Source organism: Tachysurus vachellii, chromosome 20 (genome assembly GCF_030014155.1).
Source record: "Tachysurus vachellii isolate PV-2020 chromosome 20, HZAU_Pvac_v1, whole genome shotgun sequence".
Classification (NCBI taxonomy): Eukaryota; Metazoa; Chordata; class Actinopteri; order Siluriformes; family Bagridae; genus Tachysurus; species Tachysurus vachellii.
This window is the reverse complement of record NC_083479.1, coordinates 9,103,367-9,128,059: the sequence shown is the minus strand read 5'-3', so window position 1 is coordinate 9,128,059 and position 24,693 is coordinate 9,103,367. Positions and strand designations below refer to the sequence as shown.

General features: G+C 35.7%; 1 protein-coding gene and 1 long non-coding RNA gene across 2 annotated transcripts; both read right to left on the bottom strand.

Moving 5' to 3' along the window:
* Window positions 1-863: 863 nt before the first annotated feature.
* LOC132863330 (uncharacterized) lies at window positions 864-11,318 on the bottom strand. The gene is made up of 3 exons (XR_009650114.1): window positions 10,401-11,318; window positions 5,162-5,282; window positions 864-1,067 (listed from the first exon to the last, which is right to left on the bottom strand). It is a non-coding gene; the product is annotated as an uncharacterized LOC132863330 (long non-coding RNA).
* Window positions 11,319-12,258: 940 nt separating this feature from the next.
* Window positions 12,259-24,578, bottom strand: tmem135 (transmembrane protein 135). The gene is made up of 15 exons (XM_060895211.1): window positions 24,414-24,578; window positions 22,684-22,811; window positions 19,979-20,071; window positions 18,007-18,040; window positions 17,843-17,908; window positions 17,583-17,629; window positions 17,433-17,474; window positions 17,158-17,319; window positions 16,846-16,915; window positions 15,578-15,745; window positions 15,355-15,418; window positions 15,197-15,273; window positions 14,900-14,998; window positions 13,406-13,473; window positions 12,259-13,212 (listed from the first exon to the last, which is right to left on the bottom strand). The coding sequence occupies exons 1-15, from the start codon at window positions 24,552-24,554 to the stop codon at window positions 13,080-13,082; spliced, it is 1,392 nt and encodes a 463-aa protein (XP_060751194.1). The 5' UTR covers window positions 24,555-24,578; the 3' UTR covers window positions 12,259-13,079.
* Window positions 24,579-24,693: the final 115 nt, after the last annotated feature.

Genomic DNA, 24,693 nt, shown 5'->3' with positions numbered 1-24,693 from the left:
GTATTGTGTTTCTGACTTAAAATGGAAGAAATCTGTTTTGAGTAAATTGTCTCTATTTGTCTCATTAACAATACTACTGTTTTAAATTGAGAAATCCTACGCAGTATTATAATTAACTCTGGTTAGGTTTTTGTATGTAAATATAATCATGGAAATGCAGTTATTTAGTTTTCTTAGACTTTTTTCTACAGCTTTTAGCAATAGAGTATCCACTATTATGTATCATGTACTATTATGTATTCCTGATATAGATTTTAATGAAAGTGACAACAAGCACAAAACTAATTATTTTGTTGGACAAACAACAATTGTTCTAATATACTGACTATATATTTAGTTCTACATTTTTCATTTATATTTGTATGGATTGAAGCACAGAAACAGTAATGACTCAATTCTCAAATTAAACTAAATATGTGTTTCACTATCTGGAAAAATTCTTGAGGAGAATAAAAGCAATAGTTCCTGTCAATGGGAAGAGTACATGATAGAATGTTGGTGAAATTGCAGTGCATTTTAGCATATTACTCATATTCAACCCAAGTCCTCTGGTATCACCATGACAACTGCTGAGCACAGAAGTATAAAAGCTCATTCGATGAAGTTTGAAGCTCCTGCAACATCCGGATGATTAATATTCTGCAAACCTGTGCATGTTGTTGCTCTATCGTTTCATTAGTACCCTGGAATTAAAAAAAAAAACAATTGATCAGACTGAGATATTGACCAAATTAAAAAAAATGAACGACAGGAAATATTGTTAGTACAATTCACATATAGGTGATTTATAATTATAATAAGCACTTGGGTTATATCCATCTTTACACTGAGTGAATTATTATTATTACAGCGAATAAATGCAATTCTAATATATAACAGATTAGTTTTTCTACCTTTCAATAATACTTCAACCAGGTTATGTAAAAGTATGTTTATAGCTGAGGTAAGTGATAAGCTTAGCTGAGGACTTAATGTGGAATTACTGCCCAGTTGAATCAGGAATTCACAGGTTGCTGGTAATCAGTGGCACTGCTAGTCATATGAATCCCATTAGCATGCCTAGAGTACTTTAATGGAGACACACAAGAAAAAAAAAGATTTACAGAAAAATGCAAGAAAGAACACCATCCACTATCAGTCAAATTGAGATCATCCTATTCTTTTTTAAGAATCAACACAGTAGCTCATAATCTATGTTACCAAATATCACTCCTATTTGATGAGAGCATTTAATTTCAGATGTTGTATTCATGAGTGATGCAATTCCTGCAATTCCTTCTCCTCCTCCTGGAGGAGATGTGCTTCTACAGCAAGGCATTCCTAATTTAGACCTGACAGGACATGAATTAAATCCAGTTCTTCAAATATATTGCATCATATTCATTATAACATTCATACATCATTTAAACTCACCATAAGTTAAAGGACAAAGAAATATTATATATATTATTAATTCCCTTGGTTTATTTTCAGCACAGGACGAGGATGTAACAGACATCCTTGAGGTTTAGAGCACATTCTGGGAATAATAATCTAAAATACTCTTAGATCATCTTTGAAAGCAGAAAGTACATTATATTTTCCTACACATTGTGGTATTTAAGCTGTACTTCCTTTTAATCATCATACTGCCTGGTATAAACTGACTCTATATACACACTCCACTAACACTTCAGTCAGATTAGCTTTTCCAGAGAGTATCACCCACACAAAAGCAGCAACACTGCACACACACACACACACCCCCCCACACACACACACACATACACACACAGCATGCAGGCATAACTGAACACCACCACCTACACTCACACTAGTTCAGACTGTACACAGATATAGAGGTTTAGAAATACTATCTGGCTTCTCTCTCCTCTTTCTCTCTCTCTCACTCATACACACACAAGCACACATGTACACACAAACACACACACACACACACACACATGCACACGCAGAAATTTTCCCTTTTTGTAGGTTCTATTCCTCATGTAATGATATGCTCTTTCTCTATAAACACATAGTGAGTTATCACAGACCCACAGCAAAGGATACAACTAATAATTCTGATAAATCTTTGTTAAACATCTGAGTAAATCTGATACACAATGATAATCCACTGCATACAAAGCAAGCTCCATAAAATGATGGTTTGCCAAGGTTGGTGTGGTGACTCTGAAGTGGCCTGCACAGAGCCCTGACCTAAACCTCACTGAACATCATTGGGATGAGCTGCACATTCCAACATTAACCGACATCAGCGCCCAAACCTCACTAATTCTTTTGTGGCTGAATGAGCAAATCCCAACAGCCACATTCCAAAATCAATTGGAAAGCATTTCTAGAATAGTAAAGGTTATTATAACAGCCAGAGAAGGACTAAATTTTGAATAACATGTTCAGCAAGCAGGACAGGTGTCACTGATCAGATATCCTCATACTTTTGGGAAAAAAAAGTGTATATTTAGACATTCTGCTTGAATCTCGTACATTTAATTTTAGTAGCTAGACACCTTTGCTTTAAAAAGTTTTTCACCCTAATACTCTGACAGATGTTCAAGACACATGGGGTCACCAAAAAACGTGTGCAGGGTATGTCTTAATTACACACTGCAGCTTTAACATGGTCATTGTCAAGGCAACAAGCATGCAAATGGTGCCCATCTTCATCTTCCTGAAGGATGACACTAAAGGCTGCACAAGCACAAGTCTTGTTGCATGGCCCATTAAATCACACTGGAAAACCAAGAATAGCTTGAATTTAGAAAAATATCAAATGATTTGTGTTAAAAGGCTCAGTAGGTGTGGTGAGGAAGACTTCCTTGAAAGGCTTTGCAAAATGGTTAATAAAAGGGAATGTAGAAAATAGCAGTGTAGAAAAATCTAGAGGCAGTGCCCAACTCAGTGTGTAGAATGAGGGGTGGCAGAAAAGAAATCTAAATCTAGCCTTATTGTTGTGTGTTTGCAGAACAGGCTATCATAGCAATTTATCCCTCCAGTCACATGTTAAGTGTTATGTATAAGAACTACCACCTAATGTTCTCATGGAACTGTGTGGTTGAATTTTAAAGGCAGATAAAACCAGAGCCTATAGGCAGTTACTTGAGGTATTTAATCTTTGAACTTTAGAGCATGACACTTGAATCACATGATTCTGGCATTCTGAAGAACAGCGACACCACAATGATGGAACAAGCTCAATATTAACTACTCAAAGACCAACTATATGATAATATGTTGGAATTTGATCTTAATTTACATTGTAAGCCAGAAGAGAACATTCTTTATCTCTGGAGTTAAAACAGCAGGCTAGTGTTTGCCTTATTTAATCTATATATTTCTGTGAAGCTGCTTTGAGACATTCTGTATTGTAAAAACTGGTAAATCTATGCAGCTATTCATAAACCTCTATATCATGGACTCAAGATCAGGATCTTTAACGGTGGATGATGTAACCTCATTACATTATAAGGTTGATATGAGCTTACAGCTTACTCTTTGCAAATCATTAGTTGACTCAGAAGCACAGGTTTAATTGTACGGCAATTAGGGAGCATGGTTTCAGTCCTAAAATACAATTTTAAAATATGTCATTGGTTATATGGCTCATGATGTGAATCAGTGTTTCAAATACAACCTACTTGTATTTCAAATACAATCAAATACAATCTTCATGTTCATAGAACTAATTTGAGACTGAAACTTGTTCTTTGTGAGATGGTGAATTATCATGCTGGAAATAATCAAGTGGGTTAAATAGTAGCCATGAAGATATTAGCACATGGTCGGCAATAATATCAGATATTCAGATCAAAGCTTGGCATTCTATAAATGTTTGGTATTAAGGGTTCTATTAAGTGCCAAGAAAATATCCCTTATACAATTTCACCATCACAACCAGCCTAAACTGTTACTTTAAGGTAGATTAGGTCCATGAATTAATTCTGCTGATGAAAATTCAGACCCTACAGACTTCCTCAGACCAAACAATGTTCATTCTTTAGTTGTACAGTGATGGTGAGCCAGTACCCACTGTAACCAAAGATTCTTTTTTTTGGTTGTCAAGAGTAGAGCCCGATGTGGTCTTTTGCTGCTGTAGCTCATCAGGTTTGAGGGGTTATGTGTTCTGATATGTGTTTTCCTCACACAACCCCACAATTACACAACAATTGCACCATTGTTCGTCCCTGGTGGTCCAGTGGCAGGATCGCATGCTCTCACCGCCCTGGCCAGGGAAATTCTGGGCAGATAACCAACCTAGCCACTGAGGGGTTAACTCTCAGTGCCGGTCCCAAGCCCGAATAAAATGGGAGGGTTGTATCAAGAAGGGCATCTGGCATAAAACCTAGGCCAAATCAAATATATGAAGATCAAATGATACGCTGTAGAAATCCCAGACAGGGAACAGCAGAAGGACAACATCAACAGTTTTACCAACAACAGTTTTACCACCTTATTTGCCTGTCAGGCTACCTCAAGCCTGTTTGCCCATTCTCCTCTGCCCTCTCTCATCAGTGTGCTGTTTTTGCCCACAGAATTATGGCTCACTGTATGTTCTGTTTTCTCAGAATTAGGTGTAAAAACTACAGACAGTTGTACATGAAAATTCCACTTTCTCCCCTGTCTAGACATCAACAACCATACTACAGTCCAAGTAACTGAGATTGGATTATTCTGATGTTAATGTGAACATAGGCTGAAGTTTTTGACCTGTACCTGTATTATATGATTTTATGCATTGCACAGCTGAAACTTGTTTGGATGACTGGATAATTGCATGAAAGTGCAGATGCAAATTTGATTCGATTAATGTATCTCGTAAGTTTATATTTTATAGGGTTTTATGCAGCTTCATTAAAAAAGTTGTCTGTCAATGGTCACTATTCTTCAGTAAAAGAAAACCAACTGTGTTGGATTAGCGCAGTTCTATGGTGGGTTTCAGTTCAGTAAGAACAATAAAGGCTCACTGCTTCCAGAATGATAAGCAAATTTATCAGCAGGATCTGTGACAAGCCATATGGATGTGGTTTTGCTTCATGTATTTTGCTAGGAGACCATCTCTGGCTTTTAGCAGAAGACGTAAACGTCTATGTTTTCAAGAAATAAAATACATTAAAGAGACTAGACAACAGTAATAAGTGCTAGATAAAACTAAAATACTTACAGTGGAAAAATGTTTAGTTCAGATGATATGGTGGAGCAGTGGGTTGCATTTCTGCCTCATAGGTTTTCCCTGGGTTCATTGGTTTCTTCCACCTCCCAGAACATGCCAGTAGGTAGTTTAGCTGTCATTTAAAAATAACACAATAAAAATTGACATACAGTACAGATGTAATTTATTGGCTTTGCGTGTCATATGGTGCTTTTTACAGCCACTTAATGAGTTCTCTTATTGTGTTCATAAGTGGGGCATTAGAAACAGACACAAGTGTAGATTCTCAGTGGACTTAAATGAATCAAGAGCAGCCAAAGCTGAATATAGGCTGCATTTTAAATGGCATACAGTATAAAATCACTTAGGATTCTAAAAAAGCCTGCAGGCTTCCATTTAAGTTTATGGAAAAGCGCTCTGCCGAGGCTCTGATGTAAAAGGTTTTTAGTTGGAAAAATGCATTTAGTTTAAACAAAGGGTCCATATTTAAACCAATAGACATAACAGCTCAGAAAACAAAGTGCAGAAAAGGCAAAATCAGGAGAGCATGCTTATGTCATTCATATGAACATTACTGGTCTTGTATTAAAAATCAATAGCAGTTGCAACCTCATTCATAAACAGTGGAAAGGCATTTTAAAAAACTGTCACCCACAGCATTGTCAGCTAGGTTGTCATCCTAACTCTTCTAAAATACCTCAGAGATTTAAATGAAGAATAAAAAAGCCTTATGGTCAAGCCTGGGGCATTCATTAAGAGAAGGACTTGTTTTATGACACACAATGACAGAGTCATGGCCCAGGATAATACCCTTTATTGCTCTGCATGGTGAGTCATGTCTGTCCTTAGTAAGATATTTCCAGCCTTAGCGACTCCAATGCACTTTTCTGTGACAGACACACAATAGGATGACACACTGCCCATCAGGTTATGGTTATATCCACTGTTTATGTCTGTTTTTAAGAACATAAGCAAAAACCTGTATTTAAACTTGTATCCACCTGTATTCTCTGGTTTATACACTAGTTTATACATTACTATTCAAAAGGTGGTGATAGCTGCGGATAAATAAATAAATGTAAAATTAAATTATTTTATATTTTTATAATTACTATACTATAAAATATTTTTTATTACTATTACTTTATAATAATAACGACATTAAAACCATGAAACAACATAGATAGACTTTCACAGAGTAAAGTGTTACAACCATTAAAAAACAAATAAAACCAGTGTTCAGAGTTCCAAATGAACAGAGCACAAAGAATGACATTATTTATACAACATTTTTGGTACACTAATTTGTTTGGGCAAGTTTCGTTCCAAAAGTGCTAATATTTAGTATAAAAATTATGAAGACATTTCAATGTTTGTAAAATACAAATTCAAGCAAAATTGTGTTATACTGAAACCCTTTTTTAAGCAAATATGAGGTTTTATAGGTCACCAGAAGTATAGGACCAAATAGTCTTTAAATTATTAACACATAGATATCAGTTCCTTGCAATAACTGAAACACTGCATGAATGAAATCAAAAAGCTGGTTCATTATTCTTTTTTAAACAGATTCTTTCAGATGTTGTTTGTGTTGGGAGTTTCTTTCATCAGTGTCCTTTCTGGAGGTGGGATACATTCTCAGTTTTCAGGTCTGGTGATTGGCTTGGCTAGTCTTTCACTTTTTTCTGATTTCCTGTTGTGTTGGCAGTGTGTTTTGGCTCAATTATTTAGATGCATTTCTCTGTAAATTGGCAGATAAAATGTTTCTGTAGACTTCTGAATTTTGTGTATATGGATCATGAGTGGATCCTTTCTTCCTTCATGCTTTGGCATTGTCATCTCTTCTTAAGTTTTACAAGTTAAAGAATGCATTTCTTTCTGAATTCCAACCTGGTTTTCCAGTTCTTACTGCTGATGAGTGGTTTGCAACTTGTGGCATGGCCATTATGTTTCTGCTCTCAATGAAGAAAAGGGTGTATTGTGATATGTTTACTTCTGCCCTGTGGAGGTTGTTGGTGATGTCACTGACTGTTGCTGTTGGGGTTTTCTTCACAGCTTTGAAATGGTTCTGTCATAAACTGCTGTGGTTTTCTATGGTCGACTTGTTTGATCTCTCAGTTATAACACTAGTGGTTTATTCCTTTGTCGGGATATTCCAAAATCATTCCAGTTCTGATGAACCTGTACAAATGATAGCCTTTTTGGTTGACAAGAATGTTATAGTCCATCCACCTCAAGGTTTGATGCTTTTCTGCTCATAAAGGTTGTAAAGATTATTTCACTAAGATGTTTCCAAGTGCAGAATTGTCACTCACTCAGTTTTTATTTTGTTTTACACAACGTTCTGTGAAAAGTCTAGAGTCTGTTGTGTGTGAAAGGAGATCAGCAGATTATGAAATACTCAATCCAGGACATCTGGCACCATCATCCTTGCCACAGTTAAAGTCACACACGTTTTCCCCATTTTTCTTTAGTCTCCGCTGCCACATGATTGGCTGATTAGATATCTGCATGAATGTGCAGGTGTACACATGTTCCTATACATGCACACACAAATAGTATAAAACTGACTTATACTATATAGAGTCAGTGTGTTTATATGTTTACATTTTTATTTAGTTATATATGACTGTAATACAATTCCAACTGCTCTAAAGCACCCACAACCAACTCACACTTGGGTCATTACATAGAAAGCTGATCTAGGATTAGCATAGTAGTCATTTTTATTAAAACTGTCAGGAGCATCAAAGTGTAATGGCTTCTGCTCTGTAATTAAAAAGAAGACCCATTTTAACGTGAGATAGAGAAAGAAAGAGCACAGAGTCCCAAACTTCTGTACCATGGGCCTTACCCTCCAGACACATCTCCTGCACATTTTAATTAAACCTAGAGAACAAATGAATTTATCTCCAAGATAAGGAGAAAAGGTATTCCACAGCCCAATCCAACGTTCAGATAGTAGAAGTAATATATAGAGCTGAGATTCTGTTTTAATTTTGGCTGGAGATATAAATTCCTTACAAGAGGAGGGGAATTTACTTATAAGGCAGCAATATCAAGATCATCTAAAATTATTAACACCTATAATGCAGAAACAAATGAGAAAAATGGGAGAAACTGTTAGATTTTTCTCTAAAATCATTTTAAGAATTACAATTTTTAGAATTCCTTTTCTTTTATATGTGGCAAAATATTTTCAAAACATCTTAACCTTTCATAAAAGTTAATATTCTATATAAACAATTTAAATATAGTTTAAAAAATCTGGAAACACTTTAAAATGAGTGTTTTATATAAGGTGGTGTTATTTAAAACAAAAGCATTTATTCGCTATATATCACTCATTGTATTAATTTCATATTTGTATTAATGTATATTTTATTAATGTCATATTTTCATCTTGTTTACATACAGGGATGGTGTAAATAGTCCTGGAGTTGATTGTACATACACAGCCAAACGGAAATGATTCTTTCAACCAAATGATTTCTGGTATAAAGTTTACTGTGTTTTAATACAAAAGTCTGGGGGAAAATTTGCTAAAGCCCACCAGAGTGTTGTTTAATGATCATCATGTTTTCTTTCATTCCCTCATTTATAAGAACACAAAAATGGGTCAACATAGATTATGTTTTCAACAATTGGACAACAAGAAAATTTCACTATAATGAACCCACAGTGTAAGAAATACACCAGTGTGAAGATGCATTGATGCTCTACAGAAAATTGCAAGCACTTAATCCAACTGCACTGTTGTGAATGCGAGTGTGTGGCCTCATTCTGCCAAATACACCTGACAAGGCCAGCAGTGAAAGAAGGAAAAGCACAGTGTGTGCAGGTGCACAGAGGACAATAACAATGCACACACACCTTATCTGTTTGTACATGACAGGATGACATGGTTCCTTGTTCAGTGCTGTTTGTAGACAACAGACTCTGCATAATAATGTAGGTAAATATAAAATCTGAAGCTATGTCCAAATACTGTACTTTACTTAACAGGTGCTAATTAATACAGCAAAACTGTACCGCATCCTATACCCTAATAAAGTGGTAAGAATTAGCTTATGCCATTGTACAAACATTACAACCCATCTACAGTACACAAATGCATGCGGCTATGCTTCATATCATCCTCTGTTGCAACAGACAAACAGTGGTTTATTTATACTTTTTTATATAAATATAGATAGATAGATAGATAGATAGATAGATAGATAGATAGATAGATAGATAGATAGATAGATAGATAGATAGAAACCCCTCATTGTCACACACACACCAATTAATACATGACCAACTTAGGATACGTACTGACAAACAAAAATGACATTGTAGTGGACCTATATATATATCTAGTTTATCCAGTATATAAAGTTCATGAGCATTTTTGAGTAGTGTTGAATATTTAATAGTAGATCACAATGCAGTTTTGGATGTAGCCATTGAAGGCTGTGAAAGTGGGAGTGTGTGAAGAGCAAACGATTGTATGGTATTATAAAAAAAAAACATAATCTGAAAGTCTCTAAATGTTAACATTCATTATACTAAACATCCACACACATCCACACACACACACACACACACACACACACACACACACACACACATTCTCAGAAGCTTATGCAGTGATATGACAAGCTCCTGTTGCCACGGCGACAACCGGGCGTGATTGGCCTACGCGCAAAAAGAAGTGTTCGCAGAAACTTTGAGTCGTTATTTTTATGAGCTCTGTGGGGAAATGAGAGCCTTATATGGGTGAATTTCTTCCTTGTGCAATTTTCTCAAGGTCAGTTAAAAAAAATACTGGCTTAATTAGATGCGTATCCCTTAAGACAGAGCATATTAACATATGTAAAGTAAATCAAAAGTGAGGCTGAACTGATTCAGTGATTGGAGGATAGTTAACAACATTTCAGACAACATCTTTTTAAGATCTGTTTTGCCCCTCCAAAATTATTTCTCAAGATGTGTGAACCTCTGACCAGAGATAAAATTACTGTCACCAGAGAGAAGTGAAAAGTGTTCCTCTCTCCCCATCTGATGAGAAATTGCAGACCATTTTAAAAGACATTGTTATAAAGTGGAGCATCAATAACTGATCTATATCATATTGAAAAGCCATTGAGTTATTATTTTAAAAGAAGAGGGTGTGGTGTGTGTGTGAGTGTGTGTGTGTGTGTGTGTGTGTGTGTGCATGTGTGTGTGTGTGTGTGTGTGTGTGCGTGTGTGTGGTGAAAGGGTATACCATGGGATTGTCTGGTGATGTGGTTTGGGGAGTTTAGGGCAAAGAGTAAGACCATCACACCTCTCTGGACACAACGCAGCAGTACACATGCATTCCTGGGGGTCTTAGTTATGTGGCCTATAGGAGGAAGAAATCTCTCATACAGAAGGTTCTCTGTGAAAACACAATGAGAAAGGGTGAGTGATGAACAAGTCCTGGACTTTTCTTTCCCGAGGCAAGCCAGAGCTTAGGCTTGATCATGTGAAAAGCACAAGGCTGAAACCTGTGCTGCTTATGTGTCTCGATTCTATGACTTCAGGAAGCTAACCAACTTCTGGTGTGTAGAAAATGGTTCAGCCCTTTAGTATAGCATACTCTACAGTCAGATGATTAAGTCAACAACCAACAAGGGAGGACAGATGGAAAAGGCATGTTATAAAAAGTTAATATTAAAGTTAAAATAACAGAAATAACAGAAGCTGTTCATATTGTACCAGTTTGGATCCAAAGTATTTTTCAAGGTTATAAAATGATCATTTGAAATCAGGACATGATTTCAGCGCAGCACCACATCACCCTCCAGTGGACAAAAATATCAGAATTTCTATATAATTCTATATAATAGAAATTCTATAGCGCCTTCTCCAATTGTCACACATATATTTATTTATGTCATAAATCAAGTTACACAAAATTGCCCTTAGTATTGAAAAGCAAAGTAGTTTGCAAAATAATTTATAAAAAGTAACTATATGCTGGGGGGGCACGGTGGCTTAGTGGTCAGTACATTTGCCTCACACCATGTGTGTGTGTGTGCCCTGCGATGGGTTGGCACTCTGTCCAGGGTGTATCCTGCCTTGATGCCCAATGACGCCCGAGATAGGCACAGGCTCCCTGTGACCCAAGAATAGTTCGGATAAGCGGTAGAAAATGAATGAATGAATGAATGAATGAATGAATGAATGAATGAATGAATGAACTATATGCTGTTGCTATGAAACCTCTAAATTAGGTTGAGCTGCCTTAGGAGATTCATAATGATCTGAATGGGTTCCGTCTGTGTTACAAGTGATCTCTATAAATGCACATGGTCCTGGAAGGGCCTTATTATGCTTCATGACGATGAAGGATTTATTCAATCAAGTCTGATTAAGTTTAAAAATTCCAACATTCCCATGAAGCACCATTCAATCAATTATTAAATTCCACATCCAAGAGGCTAAAGGTTATTCAAAACTACCAATACAATGATTCAATGTAGGGATGAAACTCTCAGGGTCAATCAGCAGTGTTGTGTATGCCTATATATATTACTGCCTGATATTGTTCAATGATTTTATATTCAGAGTCTACATATTGCACTGTGGCATTTTTCTCAAGTTCAAAGGAGCAGAGCCAGCAGGTACTGTAAGTCTGTCACGTGGTGTTTTGTTTTTTGTGTTTACTAGTTATAAATTTTGTAAATTTACTAGTTAAATATGGTATGAAAATAGAATGACCGACCCAGTATGAATTTCTGAACTCATTCAGCGGACAGGCATCCATCTCTTTCCTCTTTTCTGCCTCACTCCTATGAGTTTGGGATCTCAGAAGCACTCCTAACACTCATCTTTCCATACTTTAACAATTTTTTGTTCTGAGCAGTTGTATACATCCTGAGATCTGAAAATAATGTCCTCGTCCTGCATCGTAATTCATGAAATGATTAATAAATAAATAGCTCACATATATCTCTACTATATAATAGTACCTTTTTGTACTGTTGCATATACATCAGGTTATTAAGATTGTAAGAAACAGCTAAAAAATAAACCTTTTATTAAACCTGCAAGGCAAAAAAAAAAAAGTTTCAATGTTCAAATAAAACTATCCACAGAAATGCAGTGGAAGACATTTTAATATAAATTATTTACTTATAGAAACAGCAACAATTTTACATAAATTACAGGTTCATACAAGTATAATATTTTGATATTATATATATATCACTAAATTAATTAAAATTAAAGAAAATCTGTGCTACCCTAATGTTTCTATAATTATACACATATTCAGTGTGTTTCATGATGCAAACCTGCTTTTTATCCAAAGCATGTATTCAGTTAGTGCTGATCTTGGGCATGCACGATTAAACTTAGGTTATGTTGATTTTCTCCTCTTGAATGCTTTCAAGTAATGTTTTATGTACTGAAAATGCCAGTAAGTTTACATAAAATAATTAATTCCACTACAGAGGAAAGCCTAATTCTTGTGTATCTGTCACATGTTTTGGACATTTGCTCATACATCATGATGAGCAAATGAAAGGCCAGATTGTTCCACTGGATAGAGTTACAATAGTGTTACACATTCTTCCATATCTAAGCAATCTAGTTTAAAATCACATCTGAAATTAAGGCATTATGTCAAGTATCCATAGTCACAACTAAAATAAAAATGATGGTCTCAGCACTACACGTGTAATGACTGAATGATGAGAAGTCTTACACCTACAAGCCTTAATTCTGGCAACGTTTCAATCAGTTTAAGTGTGGTAGGAAATTGTTCCAATTAAACTCCAAGGATTACGATTGGATAGGAGGATTTAATACTGCCTTCTGGCAATGCCAGAATTTTATACTAGCAACCAGTGCAATTATATTCACATTATTTGTTGAATGAGGCAGCCTGGGTGGTCACTGCAGTGATCTTCATAGCTTGTTAACTTAGCAGCATGTCTTCATCTTGAACAAACAGCGTGTATCTGGGGTCCAGTTTGGGAGTGAAGCCTTTAAAGTGTCTAGAAGCCTCAGTCCCAAACAAATCCAGCACTTTTCTGTTCATCAGTGCAAACCTGAAGATTTACAAAAAAAAACAACTGGAGGTTATCTAACATGCTTAGCTAAACTCTGGCTTCAGCTTGCTTTCAGTTTGCTTTATTTTTGCCAGAAAAATCACCCACACCAAAAACACCCACACACCCTGCCTCAGCTCCTGATAATAAGCAGCAAGCAAAGAAATACAAGAAATAGTCTATACATACTGACCTGCCCTTGGTCAATCTCAAGAGAAACTTCCAGTATGATGGTCGCAGATTCTGCACTTCCATCACCGCCTAGAACAAATCAACAAATAAAACATTAATACAAAAACTCATTTGAACTTACTGGGCTTGTGCTGAACAATCTGATAATGTATTACCTTTATTACATTTAAATACTAGCTAGGACACATCATGTACATTTTTTAACTCGATTTTCATAAAGGCAGCTGCTGAATGCCAGAAATATACATGTAAATACTGTATGTCCAGTCACAAATATTCTGCATTCGCTAATGAAAAATAGGAACATTTTCGAGAAGGAGAAGAACATTTTCACTGTGGTTAGATACAACATGTGCTTTAATCTATTGTGACATGGTGGCAAAATGCTGACTGAACAATATATCAATTAATATACATATATTCATGTATGACGGCTGATCCTGGAACTGGACTATAAACAGATTTTCAAAATACTTATTCAAATTTTAAATACATAATATAATATGTACAATATGTGTCATATAGTATCTGGTCTAAAAATATTAAATACAAAATGCTTAAAATAATCCTTCTGGTAAAGATACATGAAAAGTTCAGGATAATAAAATATAATATAAAATATAACATATGGACAAAAAGGAGTGTTGTCTAAACTTTTTTTTTAAAGCAGTCAGTAGAGACGTCATGACAAAGAGGAAGGCTGTTTTTGTTACACAATGAAGACATTCGGTTTTGAGCTCTAATTATATCAATAAATATTATTTTCAGTTTCAGATTTCATGTCGATTTATTAAACAATTTGTTAAACGTGTAGATGTATTGGATAAAAACATGTATGTATCATAGTATATTGGATTTCAAATTAAATAACAGATATGACTTTAAAGTTTAGACTATCAGCTTTACCATTTTAAGGAGACCCCCACTCAACACAATTATAATACAAATGCTCATTTTTAATATCCACTTTAGTTTTGGACTCACACGGTGCCTCACAAAATGCTCAGTGGTTTCCAGGTTTGTACTTGTCTGCAGCCTTAATAGTTCATTTACACAGCCTGCTGCCACCCACAGGTGAAAGTAATAAAATGCAATATGTTGGATATATTTTAAAAGAGAAGCTTTAAGCCTGTTAACATACTGAATGTCTATAGGCCATGTTTGATCCTGGCCAAAAGTACTGTAGGTACACATCTGAGCATCGCACCCACATCTGGACCTTTCTTCAAACTGGTGCCACAAAATTGGGAGCACATGGTTGTGTAAAATGCCTTTGTATACTGTGGCATTAAGATTTCACTTCACTAGAACCTGTTTCTGCATTGTACAGCTTGTTAAATGTCAAAATGTGACCACCTGAAGGGTTTTCAAAGGCCACCACAGGCTTAACCGACGACACCGGTCAGGTTTTTATCACAGATTGAATAATCGTACATTAAGGTTGCATAAATTATTGAGTTTAAAATGTGTCTTAAATGCAGTTGTGAGGACTCACAGCCTGGAAGCAGATAGCCGTTGAGATGGCATAGATTAATGTGTCAGAATTAGGGAAGTAGGGGAAGTGTCCTGCCTCGATTCCTTTGAAGTACATGGTCTGTCAGGAGATGGTAAAAAATCCAATGTAGTGAAGAGAAATACAGAGAGTACCAATATACCACATCAGATCCTAGCTTATAAATAAAATATATATATAATCTATAAAATACTTTATAAAATAGCTTACAGCTTTAGGATGTACGACTAAAAGCTATTGTATGAAAATAAACTGTAATAATATGAAAATTAAAGTCACCTCCACAAGCTTTGAAAAGAGATACATGGAGATGGTGGTGCTCTTATAGAAGAACATGGAGATGCCTGCGAGAAAGCCTGAAAGAACAGACCAGAAGATGAGATCATCCAAGAGCAGAAAGCAAATGACACAGTGAAAACACACAAAAAGGAATATACCTGCTATAAGTGCATGGAGCTCATCATCCAGGTTACGCACCCACCTAAGGAAACAGCTAGTTCCCTTCAAGAAGGGGAAGAAGTAAACCAAACAAAAATATCAAAAACCGACAGCAATATAAGTGAAAAAAGCTTTAAAATGAACAGAATCCAAAACTGCAGGCAGTGAATATGATACACGCCGTAGGTCACACGTTAAAAATGACACATTGAAAATCTCTACCTTGTAAATGCTGACGAATGAACCGAGAAAGGCTCCCAGTTGGAAATTCTCCTTATTGTAGAGTAGTGATAGAAGACGAGAGGGTTTGGTGAAAACATGCCTAAATGTTGATGGAACCTTCAAACAGCACTGGATGAGGTAACCCACGCTAAACATGCGGATGAATCCCTTGAGACGCACACAAAAAGGTTTTTTTTTAACACTTTATGCATCTAGATAGCAGTTTTTAGTTATATTCTTTGATAGACCCTGTAATGCTACAGACCTTTACCTCACTCAATAAATGTTGGACTTTTGTCAAAAACCTCTACAGATGTGCTTTGAAGTCTCTATCAATAAATACTCCCTGATACTAGTTTATTAGGTCACAGACTAAGAATAACATCAGTCTAAAAACTCTGTTGGGTAGGAAATATACCAAGAAAACACAGACTTAATTTTTTTTATGTGCTAATTTAAGTACTTACAGGACTGTAGATGTTGTTATGCTACTAGAGCTGGTAGATACGACAATATACTATCGATACCATAATAAATTAGAAGTCAAATTATAGTTATATAAACTTGTTTAATAATAATATTTAACATAAATTGATTATATCGTTCATTGATATAATCATTCATACACAGTATGGTCAAAGGTTTGTGTTCGCCTGACCATCACGCCAATAAGTGGTGCATCCAGCAGACTGGCTGACTTTGTATGATGTAACATCACAGTTTTGCTTCACTGTAACCAAGGGGCCCAAACATGTTCCAGCATGATATCACCACTGTTCACAAAGTCCATGAAAGCATGGTTTACCATGTTTAGAGTGGAAAAACTTGAGTTAAGTGACCTGGCACAGAAGCCTGACCTCAACCGCATTGAACACCATTGAGATGAACTGAATCATTGACTGTGCCACAGGCTTCTTCACCCAAAATCGGCTGACCTCATTAGCACTAATATGGACTCTTATGGTTCCAAAATCTAGTGGAAAACCTTCTCAGGAACAGTAAAGAGGAAATTTATCAGGAGAAGATATTCAAAAAGCACATGTGAATGATATGATCAGTTGTCCACAAACCTTTGGCTGTAATGAGTTATGAAAGTTTTATGAAATGTTAAAGGGAGAACTTTTACATACTATTTCAGTGACCTACAGTTAAATGTTTAGTGACAATTTACATACTGACCAAAAGATCTGTTAATCCAAATAAAGCCTTCAACACACAAAGATACATATCCACTAGCAGCAAAGCTAAGAAAGGGCACAGACTCTTACTTTGATGCAATAGGAGATACAGTTGTCCTGGTAGTGTTTGCAACACCTATGTCTGGGACCATGTTTGCATCTAAAAGAGGGCAGCAGAGTACAGAACATGTAAACAAGCGGTACAAAGAGGAGAGCATCAAAGTGTTTTACTTGTTTAATATTAATATGTACCGTTATGTTAAAAAACATTCAAATGTAATATTGTTTATTCAAGTAAAAAGTTAAAATGAAATGAACAATAACAATTTTGAATTATTTACATACAGCCATCTACACAGCCACAGTAATATTCAAAATTAGATTAAATGTTTGTCTACTCACAGAAAGTCCAGCAGCCTGCGAGTCAGAGCAGCGATGCTCCTTCCACATGTCGAATGCTGTTCAGCGTCTGTTGGAGGTAAAACTGGCCTTTCTGATCGAGATGCACTGGGCAGCTCAGACAGACTGGAATGTGTGGGGATCTCTTCTTTTCCTACAACAAACCTACCATAACAAACAAAAAGAATTATATAATAATAGCAGCATTTTTTGCAACAACAAATATTAGGTAAAAAAAAAAAAAAAAAAAAAGATCATTTTGTAATACGAATACGTACTTCAATGCTGAGAAAGCAAAACCATTAAGTCCGTCTTTACATCTGAAAACAAAACAAAATAACTCAAATATCTACAAGTCAGAAGCAGACTTCCATAATGATCTTTAACACACCACATGATTCATTTTGCGCAAAAAGGTTTCCACTCACCTGAAGAAAAACATGTAAAGTGACGCAGTAATACAGAAAAGGAGAACCTGAAAAGTGAGATGTCCACAGAGATGGAGATTGTCAGACCCAAGTAATGTTAAATCCATGTGAAAATAAATTCACACGCTGGCATAAGAAAAGAGCAAATATACCCGTACATGCAGGATTGACCCAACTATTCAAGATATCTTGACAATAAATACATCAGCACAGAGTACAGTGAAGTATAACAAATTTAGAAAGTTTAATTCTACTTGTACCTCTCCATGTTTTAAAGGGTTAATGATGCCTCGTGTGACAGCCATCCGAAATATTGTCTCGGTTGCCTAGAAATAAGTGGACATTATATAATGTTAAGCATAATATAAAACCTGCAATATATAATATCTATTAATAATCCTGATTCGATTCTTAAGGGTCTCACCAGGTTTGCCATATATATTGTTAAAAGTCCTCTTCTGCAGCAAGAGAGAAATTAAAGATTATGAAATAAGTCAAAACATTAAAAAAAAGAAGACTTGTATATCATCCACTTTATTAGAACTATTTGTACACCTGCACATTCATGCAATGAGCTAATCATGTGGGAGCAACTCAATGACTCTAAGGGCTTTACTTCATGTTCACATAAAACATTAGATTAAGGATAAAAAGTAATGGCAGGACATTGCATGGTTGTTGATTTGAGCATCCAGAAACTGCTGATGTCCTCTGATTTTTAGTCACAACTCTGTTTCCAATATTCAGCTATAATGTTTTAAGGAGCCTGTGCCTACTATACACTCAGATTCCTGTTCTTGGATGAGACGAGTGGAACCCACCCTACTAGTACCAACAACCAGCAATCAAATTCACAGAGATCACATTTTACCCCATTCTGATGGTTGATGAAGTCCTGTATTTGCACATCATTTCATTCTTCTCCAGATTCACATGCTAGAATATTTTTGCAGATTATATGTAGAGAAACCCAAAATCCTCTTTATCAGCATTTGGCATACAGTCACCTTTGCAACTTCTGGAACAATCATTTTGCTTTTGCTATAAACTGAAGAGTTTGGGTTTGAGATCAAAAGAAAATATGAGCTGATAGATCACAAGTTTCATTTTTCAGATATTTATATCTTGAACTAAATATAAGCAGTAAGAATCAGATGGCCAAGCTTAAACGTAACCAAAGTGATGGAAAGGCCAAGGATCTTCTCCTGATCTAATACAAACCAGCTCATCAGTCAAATATGGTGGAGGTACTATCATGGCTTGGGCTTGTTTGGCTGCTTCATTCCAGTATTTTTATACAGTATACAGTATATACTCTGGTCAGCGCTGCTTTTGTGTAATGTCTTTTGTCTCACACTGTTTGTACCAGGTTGCACAGATGCACTTTATGTGGCTAGGACTAACTTAATTAAGTCCTTAGCTCTGTGTTGTTGTCTGTAGCCCTGTCTTTGTTCTATGTAGCACCATGGTCCTGGAGAAACGTTGTCTCATTTCACAATGTACTGTGTCAGCTATATATGGTTAAAATTATAATAAGAGTTTCTTGACTTGACTTGCTTCTGGAACAGACTCCATCATCTATATTGATGATATAACTCATGATGATGGCAGAATAATGAATTGAGAAGTCTACAGAAAGTCTACATTCTGTCTGCTCATATTCATAGAAATACATCCATTCTTATTGGGAGCAATTTCATCATGCAGCAAGACAATGATCTAAAAACACACTACCAACACAGCAAAGAACTTCATCAAGGGGGGAAAGTGGAAGTTCAAAAAGACCCGAAGGAAGCTGTTTTAGTAGAAGTCTAGTAAAGCATCACAAAAGATGATGGAATCAGTTTGGTGATGTCAGTAAATCACTGACTTGATGCGGATTCAAGCAAAGGATTTTTTCAAACCAGAGATCATGGTGTCAAGGAAAAACTCCCTGTGACAACATGAAGAAGAAACCTTCAAAGGAACTAGTCTTCCTTTTTTTTTATATATATATATAACTGTATACAATATTTTTTATATAACTGTATACCAAAAATTACAATTGTGTAACCAGTATAAACTGTATATCAGAGTTATTTACTTTAACAATAACTGTTCCTGCACCTAAATATTGGGTGTTCAGCCACCAAAAGTGTTAAGTTCTAAGTTGTTTAATACAGCTAAATAAAAATATCAGGAAGCTGAAACTCAGATCTATCATCTCATATTCATCATTTGATCTTAAATCCAAATACCTTCAATGTATAGCAGAAACAATCAAAAGGGCTTACTGTTCTAATTCTTTTAGAAAGGACTGCGTATAACATTTATTTGTTCATAATATTGATTGTGATTTTTTTATGCATGTTAGTATGTCAGTATTCAAAGTTGGGAAGGTTGGAATCCAAGCAAACCTGCTTTTGCGCTCTATCAGAATAGCGATGTATGAAGCCGGTAGTGCAGCTCCAAAGCCTGCTGACCAGGAGTAGAAACGACCCAGCAGCTTCCTGTGTACCAAATGTGATTACTACCATTAAAACAGATGTAAAATCAATATCACACAGTAGAGTAGTACGTTCTAAACAAAATAGCATTTAAACTAGATCATCAACTAACCTGTATAATCCTGATAAAATGTTCAACAATGCTTATCCTTATTATCAGAGTTAATTCTGAATTTGAATGCACATGCACAAATACATCACCACATATCCTCTCCAATCACATATGGGCCAGTCCTTGGTTTACCCACAGAATAATTCTACTTAGGATCTACTGCTATGGTTTTAAGTCTGCAGGATGTTGCTTGTCCATTTAGCATGAATCACATAATATCTAAATTTTCAAAACAAGCACCGAGTCTCATCATACCCATGTCTCTATCCCATTTCCAATATTTGTTCTGTTTTCCTGTGCATCAATATATTTCTTGAATAGCTCTCACAGCTATGATTACATGGATATTTATGTAATAATATGAGGTCATATTAAAACGTCTGGAAAAGAAATTAGGAGAACTTTGCTCCTTCTTGTTGTAAATGTATTATATGACATTACTTTGAGATATTACATTTAAATGATACATCTCACAGTGATATTAATGATCATGGAACAGCAGCCCATCATTTATTGAATAGTTTTTCTGGGTTCTGTACAGCCACTGGGCTGGTTTTTAATCCTGCTCTCTTCTTGTTCCTTCTGTTGCTCCCTGTTTGGTGTCACCTCAGCGGGTCATCCAATCCGCATCGAAATCCGGGCTGCCGGACCACCAGGGGACACAAATAGTTCTTATTTCTATATATAAACAATAAATGCTGCATTGCGCATTCTGAAATGCTTTTTTGCTCACCACAACTGTAATGAGTAGTTATTGGGGGTATGTGTTAGCTCAGTGGATAATGTGTTGGGCTACTGATCAGAAGGTCATGAATTCGTATCCCGGATACACCAAGCTCCCACTGCTGGGCTCCTGAGAAAGGCCCTTAACCCTCAATTGCTCAGTTGTATAAACCGAAATAAAATGTAAGTCACTTTAGATAAAGGTGCTCCAACTGATCTGCCAAATTTCCTTTGGCCCCTTTTATTAAAAAAGGAATTTTCAGGTTTTCTTTTCTACTCCATTCTGTACAAAGACGTTTGTTAAAACATCAGCATCTGCTTGATTTTATGAAATGCAGCCACATGATTGGCTGATAACTGCATGCATGATCACATAATAAAGTAACCAGTAAGTGTATTTTAGATAATGTTTTGTTAGGTGTTTGATTTACTACAGTTTAATCACTACTGTTGTTACAGACCAAATGAAATGATCCAAAAATTGTAATTATATAAAGAAACTGAATTCTTTCTGAATGGTCTTAATTTACTGCCACTCTGAATGAGCTCCTACTTAGAGGCTGGCACACTTATATTGTAAACAAGATAGAATTACAGATAAACCATAAAACAAATATGTTGTGTGACAAGTACCTAATCAGAAAGATGTAGATTTTTAATCAAAAAGTCATTTTCATATTAGATTAGATCTAGACTGGTAAAATAAGTAAAATAAAATAAATCCAGTAAAATAAATCAACCTACGTTAAAGATACAATAAATATCTCACACACCTGGCCAAGAAGAAGACTCAGACTTTCTGACCCTTCTGATTATTCTCTTTTTCTCTCTTTTCTCTCTCTCTCTCTCTGTGTCTCACACTCTCTGTCTGATACTCACACTCTTAATCTGTCTGTCTAACACTCTGTCTGTCTCTGTATGTCTGTCTAACACTCTGTCTGTCTCTGTATGTCTGTCTAACACTCTGTCTGTCTCTGTATGTCTAATAGATAGAATACTATATTAGAAGTGCATTAGTATTAATTTATCCTTCACAATGCAGCCAGAACTACATGATTGTGTTCTTCCAATCTGTCCAATCAGACAAAATAATAAAGAGAAATCTAGACACGTTACTTATTTCATTTTCTCTGGCAGTATACAGACATAACAACAAGAAAATATTTACTTGGCATTTTGAAACAAGATTATTCAGAGACATTTTCTCATCACAGATAATTTGCAGTTTTCTGTTGACATAAGCAAATTTATTCTCCAGTAACCTCTTTAAAAACACGATTGCAGACAATATGCTGCACTTTTAGTATCCGCATGATGACATTCAAAGACACTAGTCATTTTGAAAAGTTTCAGTTTAGGGGTCGGATACTGACCTGGAAAAAAAAACAGCTGTAAAAAAAAACAAAAAAAAACATATGACCTGAAAAAACCAGTGTACGAATGGTCTAAGGTTTGCAAGGGGGTTATGTACTGTATAGCCTCAAATGTAAGATTTTTTTTTCATGAATCACAACATTTGTTAGAATGAAACTCTTATAAAAGAAGCCCTCAAATGGACACATTCTTTTATATTAAAGGGGTGAATATCCAGATGTCTGATGATTGTGAAACAGAAATTTATTCTTTCAGAAGTCTGTACATTGAACCTGGACTTTAACCAGTTGCTAAGAGCAGATATTCGAAAACTGATAGTCCCTGTCTGTAAAATGACATGCTACTTAACTGACATGTAAAATGGCTTTGCTTTTATTGCAAATAATTAATAATCGTGTACTCTTACCTAAGTATGCAGAAAAAGGCAATGTACAGGCCTCCATTTGTAGTAAGAAATGATGCAGACTGCAGGATTTCAGGAATGAGTCTCTTCTTATAGTAGTCTTTTTTCCTTCTTCGTAAGATAGCTGCAATCTAGAGAGGCATTACATTTGTATGAAATGTACTGTGTGGTCAAAAGGCAGGCTTTTCACTCTAAATTTACTTCTACAAATATACTTGACTTTTACTTATAATTTTGTAACAGAATGGGTATCCTGGCTTCTCTGGTCTTTTTCTCTGTAACGTCTCCTGGGTATCTGAAAAGCCGAGTCACTGTCTGTCTTCAAGAGAAGACCTGCTGTTTTGCAAGCACTGCACTTTAATGAGCAGTGAATAAAAAAAGAAGGAAAAATGATGTCTGCATTGGTGACAGCTTGGTGGTGTTCTAGCAAAGTTGTGTGTTACATGGCCAGTAATAAGATTTGTAAATCTTGTGCAAAAGGTAAATACAGGCATGCGTACCGTCACATGGTAACTGGATATATTAAACGTAATTTTGCTGATTGCATAACAATCTAAAAAATATATTTTAATTAGTGAATGTATTGTAACTCATCAGCCTATTAGTATAATAAATTTGATCGAATATGCAGATCTGAAACGCATTTTGCTACTTAATTTTTTAAAAATGAGCTTAGAGGCAAATCTAGTGACTTTTGGAGCTGATGTTAACAGCGGTTCTGCACTCAATATGGCTCTCAAGTTCACATGAGGAGTTAAAAAACAGGTTCAGTTGACTGACCACCAGTTTTGTTGTGTGACTAGTACATGAGCTGATGTTCTCACTAACCAATCACTGAGCACCACTTTTTTTAAGTGACCAATCATTGGTGAATATTTGTTTGTCCCACCCACACACACAATGCACCTCATACTCTTTTCATGGCTATATGTACATTAATAAAAGTTAATCCATCCATAAACATTTTCAATGTCATTCTAAACTGGACATAAAAACTTTTTTTCTGCCTTATGTTTGCAATAGAAATAATATATCTTGCAAATGTACAGATAGTTAGTACATTAGTGGAACCAAGGAAATAAGTTATCATCTTTATTTCTATTTTGTAAAACTACATTCTATTCAATTGTCTTTTCTTCTATTCAAAAATTTTTTTCCATTTCAAATATACTAATATGCAAATGATTATGATAATTCAACGAATATGCAAATTAGTCTGTTGCCTTGACGACTACTTATAAAAGAACGCATTGGTTTGTTTTTTTTCCCCCAGCACATTTTCAGGGATTTTTCAGTATTTCTTCATGACTCTGATGTTATTTTTGTGTGATGAGTAACACCACAGATCATGTACATCCACATAGGACACAGATTCAACGACAGGTCTTTACCTGATTAGCTCTGATGAACTCTTGCAGCACGTAAAGGCTTCAGTTAGCTAATCAGATTAAATGGATTTGCAGTTAAAAAGTACACAAGTCTTGTTCTCTTTGTGACATTCACCATTGAACTAGAGCTGATCACTTGAGCCATGATTATATAAGACTGCTTGCAATCTTTCAGAAGAGATTAAGACTGTAACCTACTTATTTACACCGTTTCCACAGATATAATAGGTATCTCGTTACAATCGAGACATCCGCTAGCAGTGTCATTGCTTTTTAATGCTAGCTAACGTCACCGAGCTTCATTAGTAATCACTGTATAAATACTTACAAGAACAAAATACTTACGAGATATAACGGTGCATATATTTTGAGAGAGACCTCCAGCGCCCCGGCCGTGACTTGCAGTGCTGACAGTGTACATGATGGGCTCCATGTATGTCCTATCTCATAGCAGTTGTGAGGTATAGACTTGCTGAGAGCAGCCATGTTTAACTGAAGAGCGCGGGAGCGCGCACTCATGTGCTTGTGATAGAAGAGCGCGCACTCGTGCCTTAAAGTGACAGAAACCTCAATCGCAAGTTGAACACTAATTAATTTAATACTAATTCAGCTATTTATTTACGAA

Excerpts from the sequence above, each read along its gene's own strand:
- tmem135 (XM_060895211.1), bottom strand. The coding sequence starts at position 24,554 with ATGGCTGCTCTCAGCAAGTCTATACCTCACAACTGCTATGAGATAGGA. Across the intron at positions 16,916-17,157 it reads CGCAGGCTGCTGGACTTTCT|ATGCAAACATGGTCCCAGAC; the intron begins GTGAGTAGACAA and ends GCCCTCTTTTAG. Across the intron at positions 15,274-15,354 it reads GCTCCATGCACTTATAGCAG|GCTTTCTCGCAGGCATCTCC; the intron begins GTATATTCCTTT and ends CTGTTCTTTCAG.